Source organism: Theropithecus gelada, chromosome 15 (assembly GCF_003255815.1).
Source record: "Theropithecus gelada isolate Dixy chromosome 15, Tgel_1.0, whole genome shotgun sequence".
Classification (NCBI taxonomy): domain Eukaryota; kingdom Metazoa; phylum Chordata; class Mammalia; order Primates; family Cercopithecidae; genus Theropithecus; species Theropithecus gelada.
In genome coordinates, this window is record NC_037683.1 from 47280749 (window position 1) to 47293687 (window position 12939).

A 12939-nucleotide genomic window follows, 5' to 3' on the forward strand; every position below is an offset into this window, starting at 1 on the left:
CTGTCTTCGGGGATGTGTCTCTTCTAGTTAGCCAGAAAGTCCTTCAGCCTCGCCAGGAGCAGTGGCTCATGTCTGTAATCCTAGCACTTTGGGAGACCAAGGCAGGCAGATCACTTGAAGTCAAGAGTTTGAGACCAGCCTGGGCAACATGGTGAAACCCCATCTCTACCAAAAATACAAAAATTAGCCGGGTGTGGTGGCGCATGCCTGTAATCCCAGCTACTCGGGAGCCTGAGGCAGGAGAATCGCTTGAACCTAGGAGATGGAGGCTGCAATGAACCAAGATCACATCACTGCACTCCAGCCTGGGCGACAGAGCAAGACTCCGTCTCAAAAAAAAAAAAAAAAAAAAAGTCCTCCATCCCCTCCTAGAAGATAAATTTTCTCCTAGAAGGAAAATTTATCTGACTCAGAGAAAATTTAGACAAGAAGAGAAAATATATTTGTTTTCATGCTAGAGCATCTGAAGACAATGGTCTCTGTCTCTCATGAGCAGGGATATTTTTCCTTCCCAAATAGATGTTTCCTCTAATAGCTGAGTGGTACTTTCTGTCTGTGCTGTGCTTGGAGCATATGTTTTAGAAATCCCAGGAGGCTTAGAGGAAGGCAGGGGTCAGCTTCAGCTTATACTGAGGGCCTGCTTGGGCTTCTCAACGGTGACCAGAGCCCGGGAGGGAGGGTGACAGTGGCCCTCCTCACCCACCCCCATCCCTGGTTTGTTGCTCCTGCTCAGATGCCATATTTTTAAAATACTTTATTTTTTACATAATACTGTCATTACAAAAAAATACAAAAAAACTACTATAAAAACATTCAGGGGCTTGTCAAAGTGAGAAAACCTAAAGACCCCACCCCAGGATCTGGCTGAAGCAGTCTTCCCCCAGCTCCTTCACTATGACCTTTATACAACTGTGGGGGTGGGGCGGGATCACACAGGCATGAAAGGGCTGGAAATTCCCCACACAGCCTCCAAGGGTAAGAAATAAGTAGCTTCACATATCACAAAAGTGGGATTTGGAAGTTTGGGGGTGGCTAGGCCCTGAGTTCAGAGGTGTGGGGAAAAACCTGTGACCCTGAATCTCTTGGTGGGGAATAGCTGCCACCTGACCCCAAAGCCCTTTCCCTTCCTAATGAAGGCTGGGACATGGGCCCTGCCCCCAACCTCTTAGCCTTAATACCTCAGGCCCCATTCCCTGCCCTCCACCCTTGAACACTCCTGAGAGCAGCAGGGAGGATAGAACCTCCAGCTCTGCGGGTGTAGGCAGGGCAGCTGTTGTGGAGGCTGCTGAGGAGCTCACCAGCCTGCTCCAGATGAAAAGTGTCTCGTGCTCAAGTCCCTGTTCACAGGTTGTGAACCTTCCCTTCTTATCCCCTCTCCTCTCTCCCAGAGAGGCACAGACAGCTCTAGGTGAGTGCTTCTTGTGCATGAATATGTGTGCCATAACCTCGGACACTGTGGACCTGGGGGTGGGGCTGAGAAAGCAATGTCCTTTCTATTCTCTTCTGCCCCCAACAGCAGGAAGCCAAAGGGAAGGGAGGGGACTGGTATTAGCAAAGCTGAGGGGAGAAGGACATGCTATGTACAGGCATGGATAAGGAATCTCTACATATCTTCAAGTAGCACTCAGGTCACTCTCCAGCCACTGCAGTGGAAACTGGATTCAAAGCTAGTGACATGAACATTGACCCCTGGCCTGGGCTAGCTCTCCCCACCTCCCTCCCACTCCCCCCAGGCAGCCCAGCTCTGAAAGGGTCAGGGACAGGAACATTTTCCTGAAAACCAGTGGCTTTTTTTTGCATTTTAGAAAAAAGTTGCCAGTGTCCAGTGGACATCAAGCTGGGTGCACATTGAGTGGAAGTGAGTGTTGGGGGTATTGCTGTGGTAGGCTCTGGACTGGCTGGGGCAGAGCCTAGGAACAGGGTAGGTGCTGCTTAAGGATCTGTCTTGTCTGTGGTGTTAATCTGTCTGGGAAGCGAACTTTGAACTCAACAATGAGGTCTCCCCGCTGAGTTGGCACTTTGGGGAAGGGAAGGCCCTCCCCACGGAGTCTCTTCACGGTGCCTGGTTTGATGACATCATTGCAGGGCAAAGGGATCACTCGGCCGTCGATGGTGGGAATGTTCACAGTGCAGCCACACAGCGCCTGGGGAAGACGAAGCAGAAAGTGAGGAAAAGGTGGGGCAAGGTGAGTGGGAAGGAAGGAAATAGATTGAGTGGGGAAAGAATGTGCCAGCTGGCAGGAAGAGGGGGAATGTCCCCACCATCTCCCCAGCACACACACACAGCCTGACTAGGCCCCACCTCCTTGAGGCTGATCAGGGCACTGTAGAGCACGTTGGTGCCATCTCGACGGAAGTGTGCATGGGGCTTGTCTTTGAGCACAAAGACGATGTCAGCAGGGATGTTGTCAGGTGTGGCGTCACCCTCTTTGGGGAAGGTGATCTTGGTGCCTTCCTTCCAGCCGCGCTTGATGACTATGTGCAGGATCTTGTCCTCGGTGCGCACAGTTCGCCCATCAGGGTTGAGGCGACGCCTTGTGATCTTCATGCGCTTGGTGGAGCCATGGTAGATCTCCTCCAGGGACACCCGCAGCTCATGCACCACTGGGGGATCCTGCACCTTGCGCCGAGGGTACAGTGGTTCTGGCGCTCGCCTCGGACCCCTACTCAGCCCATTGAAGCCAAAACGGCCGAAAGCACCAAATGGGTCCTCATCTTCATCCACATCCATGTCATCTGGGTCAAAGCCACTGAAGGGCCGAGTGGAGCGGCTGCTGGCAAAGAAGATATCGAAGGGGTTGGAGCCACCAAAGAAGGAGGCAAAGGTGGCATGGGGGTCCCCATGAAAGGTGTAGTGAAAGGAGCCACTGGAGCCACCTGATGTGCCACCGCCGGTCTTCAGGCCTAGAGGGGAGGAGAAGTTAGGGGCAGTGTGGCTCATCCTGGCCCCACCCCAGTGTCTTCCCCCTGCCCTCTAGCTCCCAGTTCACAGGCCTAGAGAAAGAGGCAACATTTAAATCCCACAGAGCGGGCCAGGCTAATAGAGTAAGAAAGGCTTCTGGCAAGATTATTTTCCATTCCTAATTATATATTTAATAACAATGCACAACTTGAGATTCAAAGAGGTTGGCTTACCCAATAGGTGGAAAAGCCAGGACTAGAGGACTTAGAGGATGTGACTTCCAGTCCTGTAATCTTTTCCACATACTCATGGTCCAAAGGTGTCTCAAAAAGCTTTGAATGACTAGCCTGGTATCACATTACAAGTCATACCTGGTTCCCAAATCTTTGCTTATCTCCAAAGACATACAGGACAAGGGGCAATCAGACAGGATGTGACCACAGAGGGGGCTGGTAAGTGAACAGTCGTAAATAGGGTAGGGATGCAACCCAGGAGGAAGACCACTTTCACTCTGCTTCTAGCAATATTTCCTCTTTCCCTGACTCCTGCTCAAATGGGAAATCAGGAGGCCTTAAAAAGTGGGAAAGCTCATTAGCTTGGAGATGAAGAGATATTTTTCTAGAAAAAATTTTCAAATGCTTTGTTCCCACACTCTGCTCGGTGTTACACAACTTTAGGGAGTGTCATTCACACATTGTACAGACATAGACTACAATGGGAATGGAGCTCCCTGGAGTTATACAACAGCGAACTCCATATCCCACACCTAATGTTGAGCAACCAAAATGCATGAATGGGCTGGCACGTGGCAGGTGGTGACCTTAGCTGCTCTCTCTGTTGGGTCCTAAGGGGCTCAGATTCCTGGAGGCAGCTTTCTTGCAGAGGAGGAGGTGCTGGCGGTAGTGGGGGATGGGGGGAGAGGGTTCACACTGAAAACTGCTCTGGAATATGGAGACTATGGATGGGATCTAGGCTAGGAAAGAGACCCTTCTCTTTGAGGCCATTTATCTAGAATTTCAACTGATCATGGAGATCTGAGCCTAAATTAGCCTCTTATTTCCTGGAACCACAAGGGCAGATTTGAGTTTCACTAGAGAGGACAAGTGGCAGACGGTTCAGGGACTTGTGGCAGCTGCCTCTTCACCCCTCCCCCAAGACCTAGGATCTCTTCTTTCCTTCTATCGAGGGGCTGATTATCAAGCAAGTGTCAGCAGCCTGGCAGAGCTTGGTGAGAGAGGGAGGGAGGGAGGGAGGCTGGACCGATGATGAAGGGAAGGGGTAATTCTCTCTATAGGGATTTCTGTTCTTCCACTGCTACCCCCTTTCAAGCTGGGAGCAACTTGTCCCTTGCTGGAGCTGCACACGGAGTCTGTGTGTATAACTGCTCTATAATAGATGGCTGCTGGGGATTGGGCAGGGTGGACAGAAATATAACCAACATTTCTAAGCTGCTTCTCCCTCCCCAGGTCATGGAGGTCCCCTTAAGGCCATGTCGCATCCTCAGGGGTCCTCCTGGGATGGGGTTCTGCATCAGAACCTGGCGTCTGGACCCCTTCACTTAGGCAGAAGGGGTGAAGTATCTCTGGGGAGCTCTCCCAGCTCCTGCCTTCTTTCTTTTTTTTTTTTTTTTTTTTTTGGGACGGAGTCTCGCTCTGTCGCCCAGGCTGGAGTGCAGTGGCCGGATCTCAGCTCACTGCAAGCTCCGCCTCCCGGGTTCCCGCCATTCTCCTGCCTCAGCCTCCCGAGTAGCTGGGACTACAGGCGCCCGCCACCTCGCCCGGCTAGTTTTTTGTATTTTTTTTAGTAGAGACGGGGTTTCACCGTGTTAGCCAGGATGGTCTCGATCTCCTGACCTCGTGATCCGCCCGTCTCGGCCTCCCACAGTGCTGGGATTACAGGCTTGAGCCACCGCGCCCGGCCCTGCCTTCTTTCTAAACAAAGGTGAGGCTGAATGGAGGAATGGGTGCAATTCCAAGACAGGTCACATGGTGGCATGGTGTCTGCACTGCTTCCCTCTTTCCCACTCCTATCCCTCCCATTGCTCCATGCCAGAGAGAAAAATGTCTTAGCTGGAAGAATACTGGGGGTGCCAGCCGGTATCTGGTGAATCTGGGAGTTGGCACGTCTAGGAGGTAGGCAGGAAGAATGGAAGGAACCGGCAGCATGGAGAATACGAAGAGGGAGTTGGGAGGACGAGGGTGCACAGAGGGGCATGGAACACAAGGCCAGGAGGAGGGGAAGAAAATAACCTTCTTATCTACATATGATTAGCCCATTTAGTTTTGAGGATAGAATGGGGAGGGTGAAGAGGAGGAGAATGTGAAAGAAAGGTGGATTCTGTTGGGGAGGAAGGACAGTTCTTCCCAGGAAGGAGAGTCCTCAGCGTGACAATGTCTCTTAATATAGCCTGACAGGTGCCTGTGGCTGGCGGGTGGCAGGCAGCCCTGAGGGGCAGGCCCAGAATTAGCAGCTACATCATGGCCGTGGGATGTGCTGGGAGGGGCCTCCCTCTCAGAGGCTTTATTTGGGCCTTTCCTGCCTCCCACCCCATGGCCACCAGCTACCTCAGGGAAGGGGGAAGATGCCAGCAGCAGTTCCCCTTCCACCCTTGGATCCCTGCCACTTCCTCTGGGAGGCAAAGCTCCACCTCTGTTCTGCTGGCCAGAAGCAGGCAGGACTGGGGGAGAGAAGGGGAAAACCATTTCTGCTCAGAGCTCTGGTAGTTAATTCCCAGGCTGCTTAAGGGCCAGACTTTTATGCTGATGAATGTAAATGCTCTGTCCTCAGAGAGCCACACACTCCCTCTCCCCAACCTTCCCCATCAGCCAATGAAGCAGCAGAGACTTCAGGCAGGACTAATAAGGCTGGGAAGGAAAGAAGGGCGGGGAAGGCCTCTGGCTCTTGCTTCAGACCTCTCTAAGGCCTGAACCCAAGGAGGGAGGGAGCATAGAGAGGCGGGGAGAACTAGGGTGAGCTGAGCTGGGTAGTGGGTGGGCTCCTGTCTCCTCTGGGTGGCAGTGCTGGAAACCCGTGCCACCCTCACCCCTCCACAGCCTCCAGTTCCCTGCTACACAAACTGGTGCACCCAGGACCTCTACCAAGCAGAGGGGTCCGGGATTGGGCTAGAGTGCTGCCCTCTTACCTTCCTCCCCATACTGGTCATACAGGCCCCGTTTCTTGGGGTCACTCAGCACATCATAGGCCTCTGCAATCTCCTTAAACTTCTCCTCAGCGTTGGGTTCTTTATTCTTGTCTGGGTGGTACTTCAAGGCCATCTTCCGGTAGGCTTTCTTGATCTCATCCTCATTAGCCCCCGATGGGATCCCAAGAATCTTGTAATAATCTTTTCCCATCACAGCCACTGGACCAGCACTGGTCTCCTTGTTTCTGAAAGAAACCCAGGGCCAAGACTTGATGCCTTCTCCTCTTCTGCCCCAGCCCTGTTCCTGATGATCTTGCAATCCCTAAATGACTCCCTGGGTAACCTTCAGCAGGTCATGCCTGTTCTGTGGGCCTGTATCCCCCCCATCTGTAAAATGAAAGGTTTGGACTAGATGATCTCTTCCGGCTCTGACATTCTAGAATTCTGTGATTCCGTCCTCACCTCCTGGGTTTTCCCAGCAGGAAAATGAAGGTTGTGGCCCACTCTTGGGGCTAGGCGGAGGCCCTGGTCCTTGGGCCAGTCTGAGGACCCCTGAGAGGCCCTGCTGAGTGAGGTGGCACCATGGACTGAGCGACCCACACACAGGAGCTGGCGAAGGTCAGTGTAACGGGTGAGGTCACCTGAGCATCGTGGTCTCCTACGCCACACCTCAGGCATGGTGCCCAGGCTGAGGGCAGCTGGGGCAGTGGCCCAGGACTGGGAACAGGCCTGGGTCTTCCGCCAGCTGTCCTGGCCAGCCAGACTGAGTCAGGGAATGGGTGTCTGGAGTCCTCTCTGCCATTGGAGACCCCAGGCCTCCCCGCCCCCACCCCCTGAAGATGCTAAGCCTCACGTGTGACTCAGATCACAGGGTGACTCACAGCCTTTGGAAACTGCTGTTTCCAACTCCCTCATTGGCAGGGGGTGCGATACTGTCCTTCCCCCAACCAGGGCAACGGTTCCCTTATTTCCCAGCGTCTACACACAAAACTGTGAGGGTTGTGCCGCCTAAGAACCAGTGTGAGTGAACAAAAGCATCCTGGGGACAGGACTTTTTAAACCCCAGCTGTTAGGAGACAATTGGGCACTAACCAACCACCATTTCCTTAATACTCTCCTAGCCCCACTCCGCGCCCCAGTCCGCCCTGCAGTTTAGGATCTGGCCCAGTGTCAGATCCATATTCCTCTGAGTCCCTTTTAAGGTGGGTGCAGGAGCATTTGTTTTAAGAGAAACGCACAACCCAAATTCTTCCATTCCAGTCTCCCTCCATCGGTGTGTCTGTGGTGGATATCACACCGGGGGAAGGGGGACTTTCCTGTAGCTAGAGCTCTCTGGGGGAATGGCCAGAAACCATTCTCAGCCCTTCTGAGACTTGGCCAACCCCTGCCAAAGCCAGGAGAACCAGAGTCTTTCTAGCAATGTCCTAGGCTGGCAGCCACAGCTGAGACCTGCCTTTCTGCCTCTGACTGCTTCACAGAAGGGAGGTGTACAGGGTGTCCTGGCAGGAGTGAGGGCTGTAACCGGGTAAGGGGGAGGTGCCCAAGGCCCTAGGTGGGCAGGGACAATGGCCCTCACTTCTGCCCCCATAGGCTCTGCTGCAGGTGGCTGGGTTGACTCATGGTTCTGGGAGTCACCTTTCTCTGACGAAGAAAAGGCTCAACAAAGGCGGGTACTCCCCCATCACCCCCCACCAGCATATCACGTCTGTGGGGGAGATGTAGGGGGGGATTGGGAGAGGCAGAGAAGAAAGAGCACCCTGGGCGGGGGGAGCAGCCATTTTCAGAAATGGCAGCAAAAGCCGTCTGAGAGGGAGCTGGGGGTGGTCTGCCATTTCTGCCTCAACCCACACCTTCTTCTCCCTGGGACTGGGAAGGAACCCTAGCACACCAAGAGGGTGCCCCCAGAGAACTACAGCAGCTTCCAGGCAGAGGGCCAGTGGAACAGTTCACCAACCACCCACCTCCTTTTCCTGTCCCTGCGTTACCTCCGCACCCGGCCAGCTTCCTCCCTGGTACCCACCTGCTAGCTGCTCTAGGCCCATACATCTCTTGCCTCCACAGATACAGGGCAAGCTCTTTCAGGATCTGCCTCCTTTTTCTACTTCTGCTTTCCTCCCTCCTTCCCTTCCCCCCTACCCACAGGCCACGTGTTGGAATGACAAAGGAGCCCCATGGCATGGCACTGCCTTTGATGGAGAAGAATGAGGAGGATGTTAAGGTAGAGGCAGGAAGGAAAAATGGGGAGAAAATGGCAAGGGGGACTGCTGAGGTACAGGGAGGGGAGATGGCTGATACCGAAAATGATGTACTGATGGAGGGGGATGAGTGACAAGTGGAAATGGCTGAGGTGGAAAATGGGTTAATGATGGGTTGAAAGGGAGGAATGTAGAGAGTTAAAATATTGGAGGAAATGTCTGTGGAAAATGGATACCTGAAGGGTTTGAGATAAGAGGAATGATAAGGGGTGCAATTCATTCAAATTGTAGGTGAGGCAGGAGAGGGGTCCCTGTATGTCACGGAGGGGATGAGGATGAGGTGGAGGAAGCAGGAAGGAAATGGAAGGGATGGCCGTGTGGAGGGTTTGACTGGGTATGGGTATGAGTGCCCTTCTCCGGAGGGACTTACCGAAACTTTACAAACCCATTCAGCGTCCACGCTCGAAGTTTTAAGGGCTCCAGCTGAATTTTAAACATCAAGCTGGCTAAGAAGTCTTCTCCCCAGGAGTGTGGGAAGCTCCGGAAAGCTCCTCGGGCCTGTAGTGGGGGTGCTGCTGGGGGTGGGCAGGAGAGCACTGTGCGCTTAAACATGCCCAGCCAAGCCCCTCACCTCTGATCGCTCCACCGGAGCCGGCCTGAAGTGCTGCAGCTCTGGAAGCCACCTCCTCGGACTCTCAGAGGCGCGTGCCCAGCAAGGCCTGTCTGGCGCAGCAGGTGCCGGACCTGATCCCCAGGTGTGGAGAGTGAAGGGAGAGGACCCGTGGCCACCTGCTCTCAGGTGCAGCAGTGTCTGGCTGGCTGTGAGCGGCTGTATGGCAGCGTGTCAGTGAGGCTGGGAGTGCAAGCGTGTGTTTGTGAGTGGCAGCGTGTGTACCTGTGACAGGTGTGATTGTGAGGGCCCGAGAGGCAGTGAGCTCCTGTCGCCTCTCCCTGGGGAGGACCCGACCCCAATCCCCAAGAACCTACTCAATGAAGTCACTGACGGGAGTCTCCTCCCCTCGCGGATGGGCGGGGCAGAGCGGAGCTCGGCCGGGACAAAAGGCGCGGCGAGGAGAGGAGGGGAGGGGGCTCGGGCGGGGGAGGGTGGTCGGTGATGTCACCCGCTCTGGCTGGCTGGCCTGCTCACAGACGCCTCCGTCCCACAGAACCCAATCTGGTCCGGTCCGACCCGACCCGACCCTCCCCTCCCCTCCCCGGCTCAGACGCTGGCTGCCCCCTGTAACAGCCAAGCCCGGGTCGAGGACTCCGAGCACCCTGCAGACCCCAGGGCCCGCACCCCCACGGCAGCAGAGCCTACGGGCCCTCAGTGTCCCAACCCCCCAACACCAGGAGCCCTGGCTTCGCGACGCCCCGCTCCCGGGACCCCCGAGTCCTGGCTCGGCGCCCTCACCGGTGAGGAGCTGCGGGCGCCGCCGTGGTCCGTGAGACAGCCGCTGCCCCCTCCCCCGGCTCCGGCTCCGCCGCCTCCACCCGGGACAGGAGTCGCCTGCCCGCCGGCCGCCGACAGCGGGACCGGGAGCCCGCCCCCACGGCTCCGCCTCCGCGCCGCCCATTGAACCGCCTTCCCGTCACTCAGTTCAGCCTCTGCTGTGATTGGGCAATTTTCAACAAGCGGCCTGGTGATAGCCGCCCATCCTCCGCCCCTGTCACCCGGCCACACGCGCACACATTCCAGGCAGTGATTGGTATGGATCTGATTGGCGCCCTCTGGGATCACTCAACCACGCCTCTTTGCCATCTTGTCGTGCCATTGGTGAAAAAGACAGAGGGCGGCAACGCCACTCGGCCTTTGATTTCATTGGTTCGTGCCTGAGACTCAGACCCGAGCCGGGGGCAACTATATTAGTCCAATCTCCGGGTTGAGAAGGTGGGACGTACTGGCCACTGCTCGAATCCCAGGAGAACCTTCTGGAACCCTTGCGACGTCAAAGGCAGCCTTAAAGGAAAACTGTACCCACCAGTTGGCCGTGCGGCCGTGCATTCTTTTCTTTCTTCATTGGGGGCAAGGGGGAGAGAACAGTGCACTCTGGGAGGTGTAGTCCCTGGACCGGGGCCAAAAGGTCAGCGCTTCTTACTCGCCTTTCAGCCAACGGTGTAGCCACCTCGAGCTGACCTAATTTAGCTTTACCTTACCCTGACCCCGCGGTGGCCTGACGTGACCTAACGGAATCTCTAACAGACCCCACGGATGCCGGGTTTCAGAGCCCTCCGGACCTCTTCCCTGAGGGAAACGGATGGCTCTGCCCAGACCGGCGCCTCCAGGAGTCTCCCCCGCCCACCCTCTGTACAGCCCCTCATCCTCGCGCCCCTCCTCAGCGACCCCGCGGTGCCCATTTCAGTCCCCTTTCTAATCAGTCTCTCATCCTGCTTCCCCCTGGAGTGCCTGTGTTTTAGCCCTTTCCTTCTTGGCCCTCAATGATCTCCTGTCTTCCTTCCCGCAGTGATCCGTTTTATCCTATTCTTGGTTCTTTCTTTACACCCCCGATCTCCTATGCTAGATCTCCCCTTTAATCTTTCATCTCACTCCCCAAGATCCCCTTCCTTACCCTCAGAATCTCTAGTCTCCCCCACCCCCCATTAAGTCATTAGATCTCAGCCCCAGTGTCCCCAATGCAGGGAGCAGGCGGGGCTGCGGAGGCGGTCGCCGGCGGAAGCCGCCACTCGAGCAGACACGGTGCCTGGCGCCCACGTCACTGTCTCCCAGGCCCATCTGTGCTCGAGGGAGCGGGGGTGGGGAGGGAGTAATTTGGGGGTGAAGTCGGGGAAGAGTGCTGGGGGACTGACGATAAAGGAAGGGTCAGGCCAGAAGCTCTCCTTTACTTCTTTCTTTCCTATTTTCCAGAGACAGAGTTTGGACACCCATGAGGTCTTGCTAGAAACTGCGGCTTGAGTACCTGGGCCAAGAGCAGAGCAGGGAGGGGGCCAGGGTCCTGGGGTCAGTTCTGCAGATTCTTCACTACCTGTCTTCGTGCCAGGAGTCACTATGGGGCTCCCAAGGGTAAAGGGGCATGAGGTGTGAAGGAAGAAAGAGACTTGGGGTGAGAGGAGGATGGAGAGGAAGTGGGGTTGGGGGGCAGGAGGGGAGCAGAGATGGGTGATGAATGTGGGGGAATGAGGAGCATGAGGAATTTGGGGAAATGGGGTTGAGGGAGGGGAGGTAGGGAGAGGGAGTGGTGAGAGGATGGGGAGATGGGGTGAGGGGGATGAGGAGGGGAGGGGCATGGGGCAGATGAGAGATAGGGTGGGAGTAAGGAGGGCAGAGGAAAGAAAGGCTGGGGAGGGGCGGGGAGTCAGGGTGGGGGATGAGGAAAGGGGTGAGCAACGAAAGGATGAGGCACAGAGATGGGGTGAGGAGGAGTGAGGAAGGGGGAGGGTAGGGAGGAGGGATGGACTAGTGTGACACAGAGATGGATGAGGTGGGGTGAGGGGCCCTGCACCGCTGCTGGCTCCTCAGATCTGGGGGCTCTCTCTCTCCCACCTCCAGACTTGTGGGGCCCAGGCTGTGGGTGGCTCTCCTTCTTCCTATTCCAGTTCTGTCTCTTTTGCCTCCCCCAACCTTCCCTGTGCCAACACGGAGGCAGAGAGTTTAGTCACCAGCCTTTACCTGGCCCCTGCTAATGCTAAAGTGTAGGCTCGGACCTTTGAGGGTGCGGGACTGTGCCTTTAGGTGTTGGTGGCACGGACTCCACTGTTTGCCTAGTCTGCAGTTCCTGCCCTCAGTCCCATTGTCCTGGGTGTCAAGTGTGTGTGGTGCTCGGTGTGGCATGGACCGTGGCAGTGTGGTCTGGAGTCTATGCACCTTGTGAGCTTACACGCCACACTGGCACCTCATCTCCTTTGTAAATGGGGATTGGTGCCTCAGGGGGTTGTTGAGAGGGTTAATTAAGGTAACACAGGTAGTGCACTTAGTTCTGAGCTGGGCATGTAGTTTATACCCAACCAATGGTTAACTTGGTTAACTCAACCAAGTTAACCATTACTCTACATGTTCACAGATGCTGGGAGTGTGAGTGCATCTGTAAATCTGTGAGTCTGATTGGGAGTTATTTATAGTGTGGTACTGGTAATGTGATTTGTGAGTGGATCTGTGCAGTTATTTTTGTGTGGTGGTGTGCCTGATTCTGTTATATGTTGTAGATATATGATTTTGGGTCAGTGTACATGTGTGAGTAAATGACTGTGCGGGCATGTGTCTACATGACAAAGAATGGATGAGGTATGTGGCCGCTGACACATTGACACCATGTCTGCCAGCGTATGCACGCATCTGCGATCATGCCAGTGCCAAACGCCCCCACTCACCCTCCCTCCCCTTGGAGACGTCATAACCCTAGGTGTCCCTCATTTCCTCACCCTGAGGGAACCGGAACCCGTGGGCAGGGGTGGGGGTGGGTGCCAGTGAGGAGGTGTTTTAGACAGAGGCACATGTTCCCTCCCAGACTGTATAGGGAAGGGAGCCCCTATCCTGCTCACATCCCAAAGGCTGCAGAGGAAGTGCCCCCAGCCTGTTTTCAGTTCCCTGTCTTGTCACCATGGTAGCGGTTGCCAGGGGTTCCCATGGTTGCTAAGATCTGGGTGTGGGAGGCTGCCAGGCCCTGTTGCCAGTAGAAACAGAGAATCCTGTGGGGAAGGAAGACTACCCTCACAACTGCCAGCTCTCTGCAGTGACAGAACTGGCC

General features: G+C 55.3%; 1 protein-coding gene across 5 annotated transcripts; it reads right to left on the bottom strand.

The window, feature by feature from the left end:
• Positions 1-734: 734 nt before the first annotated feature.
• Positions 735-10110, bottom strand: DNAJB5 (DnaJ heat shock protein family (Hsp40) member B5). Of its 5 annotated transcripts, none has more exons than XM_025360625.1 (5): positions 9651-10110; positions 8670-8811; positions 6045-6289; positions 2303-2904; positions 735-2144 (listed from the first exon to the last, which is right to left on the bottom strand). In XM_025360625.1, exons 1-5 carry the CDS (start codon positions 9811-9813, stop codon positions 1911-1913), a joined length of 1386 nt encoding a protein of 461 aa, XP_025216410.1. In that variant the 5' UTR covers positions 9814-10110; the 3' UTR covers positions 735-1910. The 5 variants fall into 5 exon arrangements, with proteins under 5 accessions (XP_025216410.1, XP_025216409.1, XP_025216411.1 ...); XM_025360624.1 differs by having other exon boundaries at positions 8670-8814; XM_025360626.1 differs by having other exon boundaries at positions 8670-8983; positions 9651-9841.
• Between the last annotated feature and the right edge of the window lie 2829 nt (positions 10111-12939).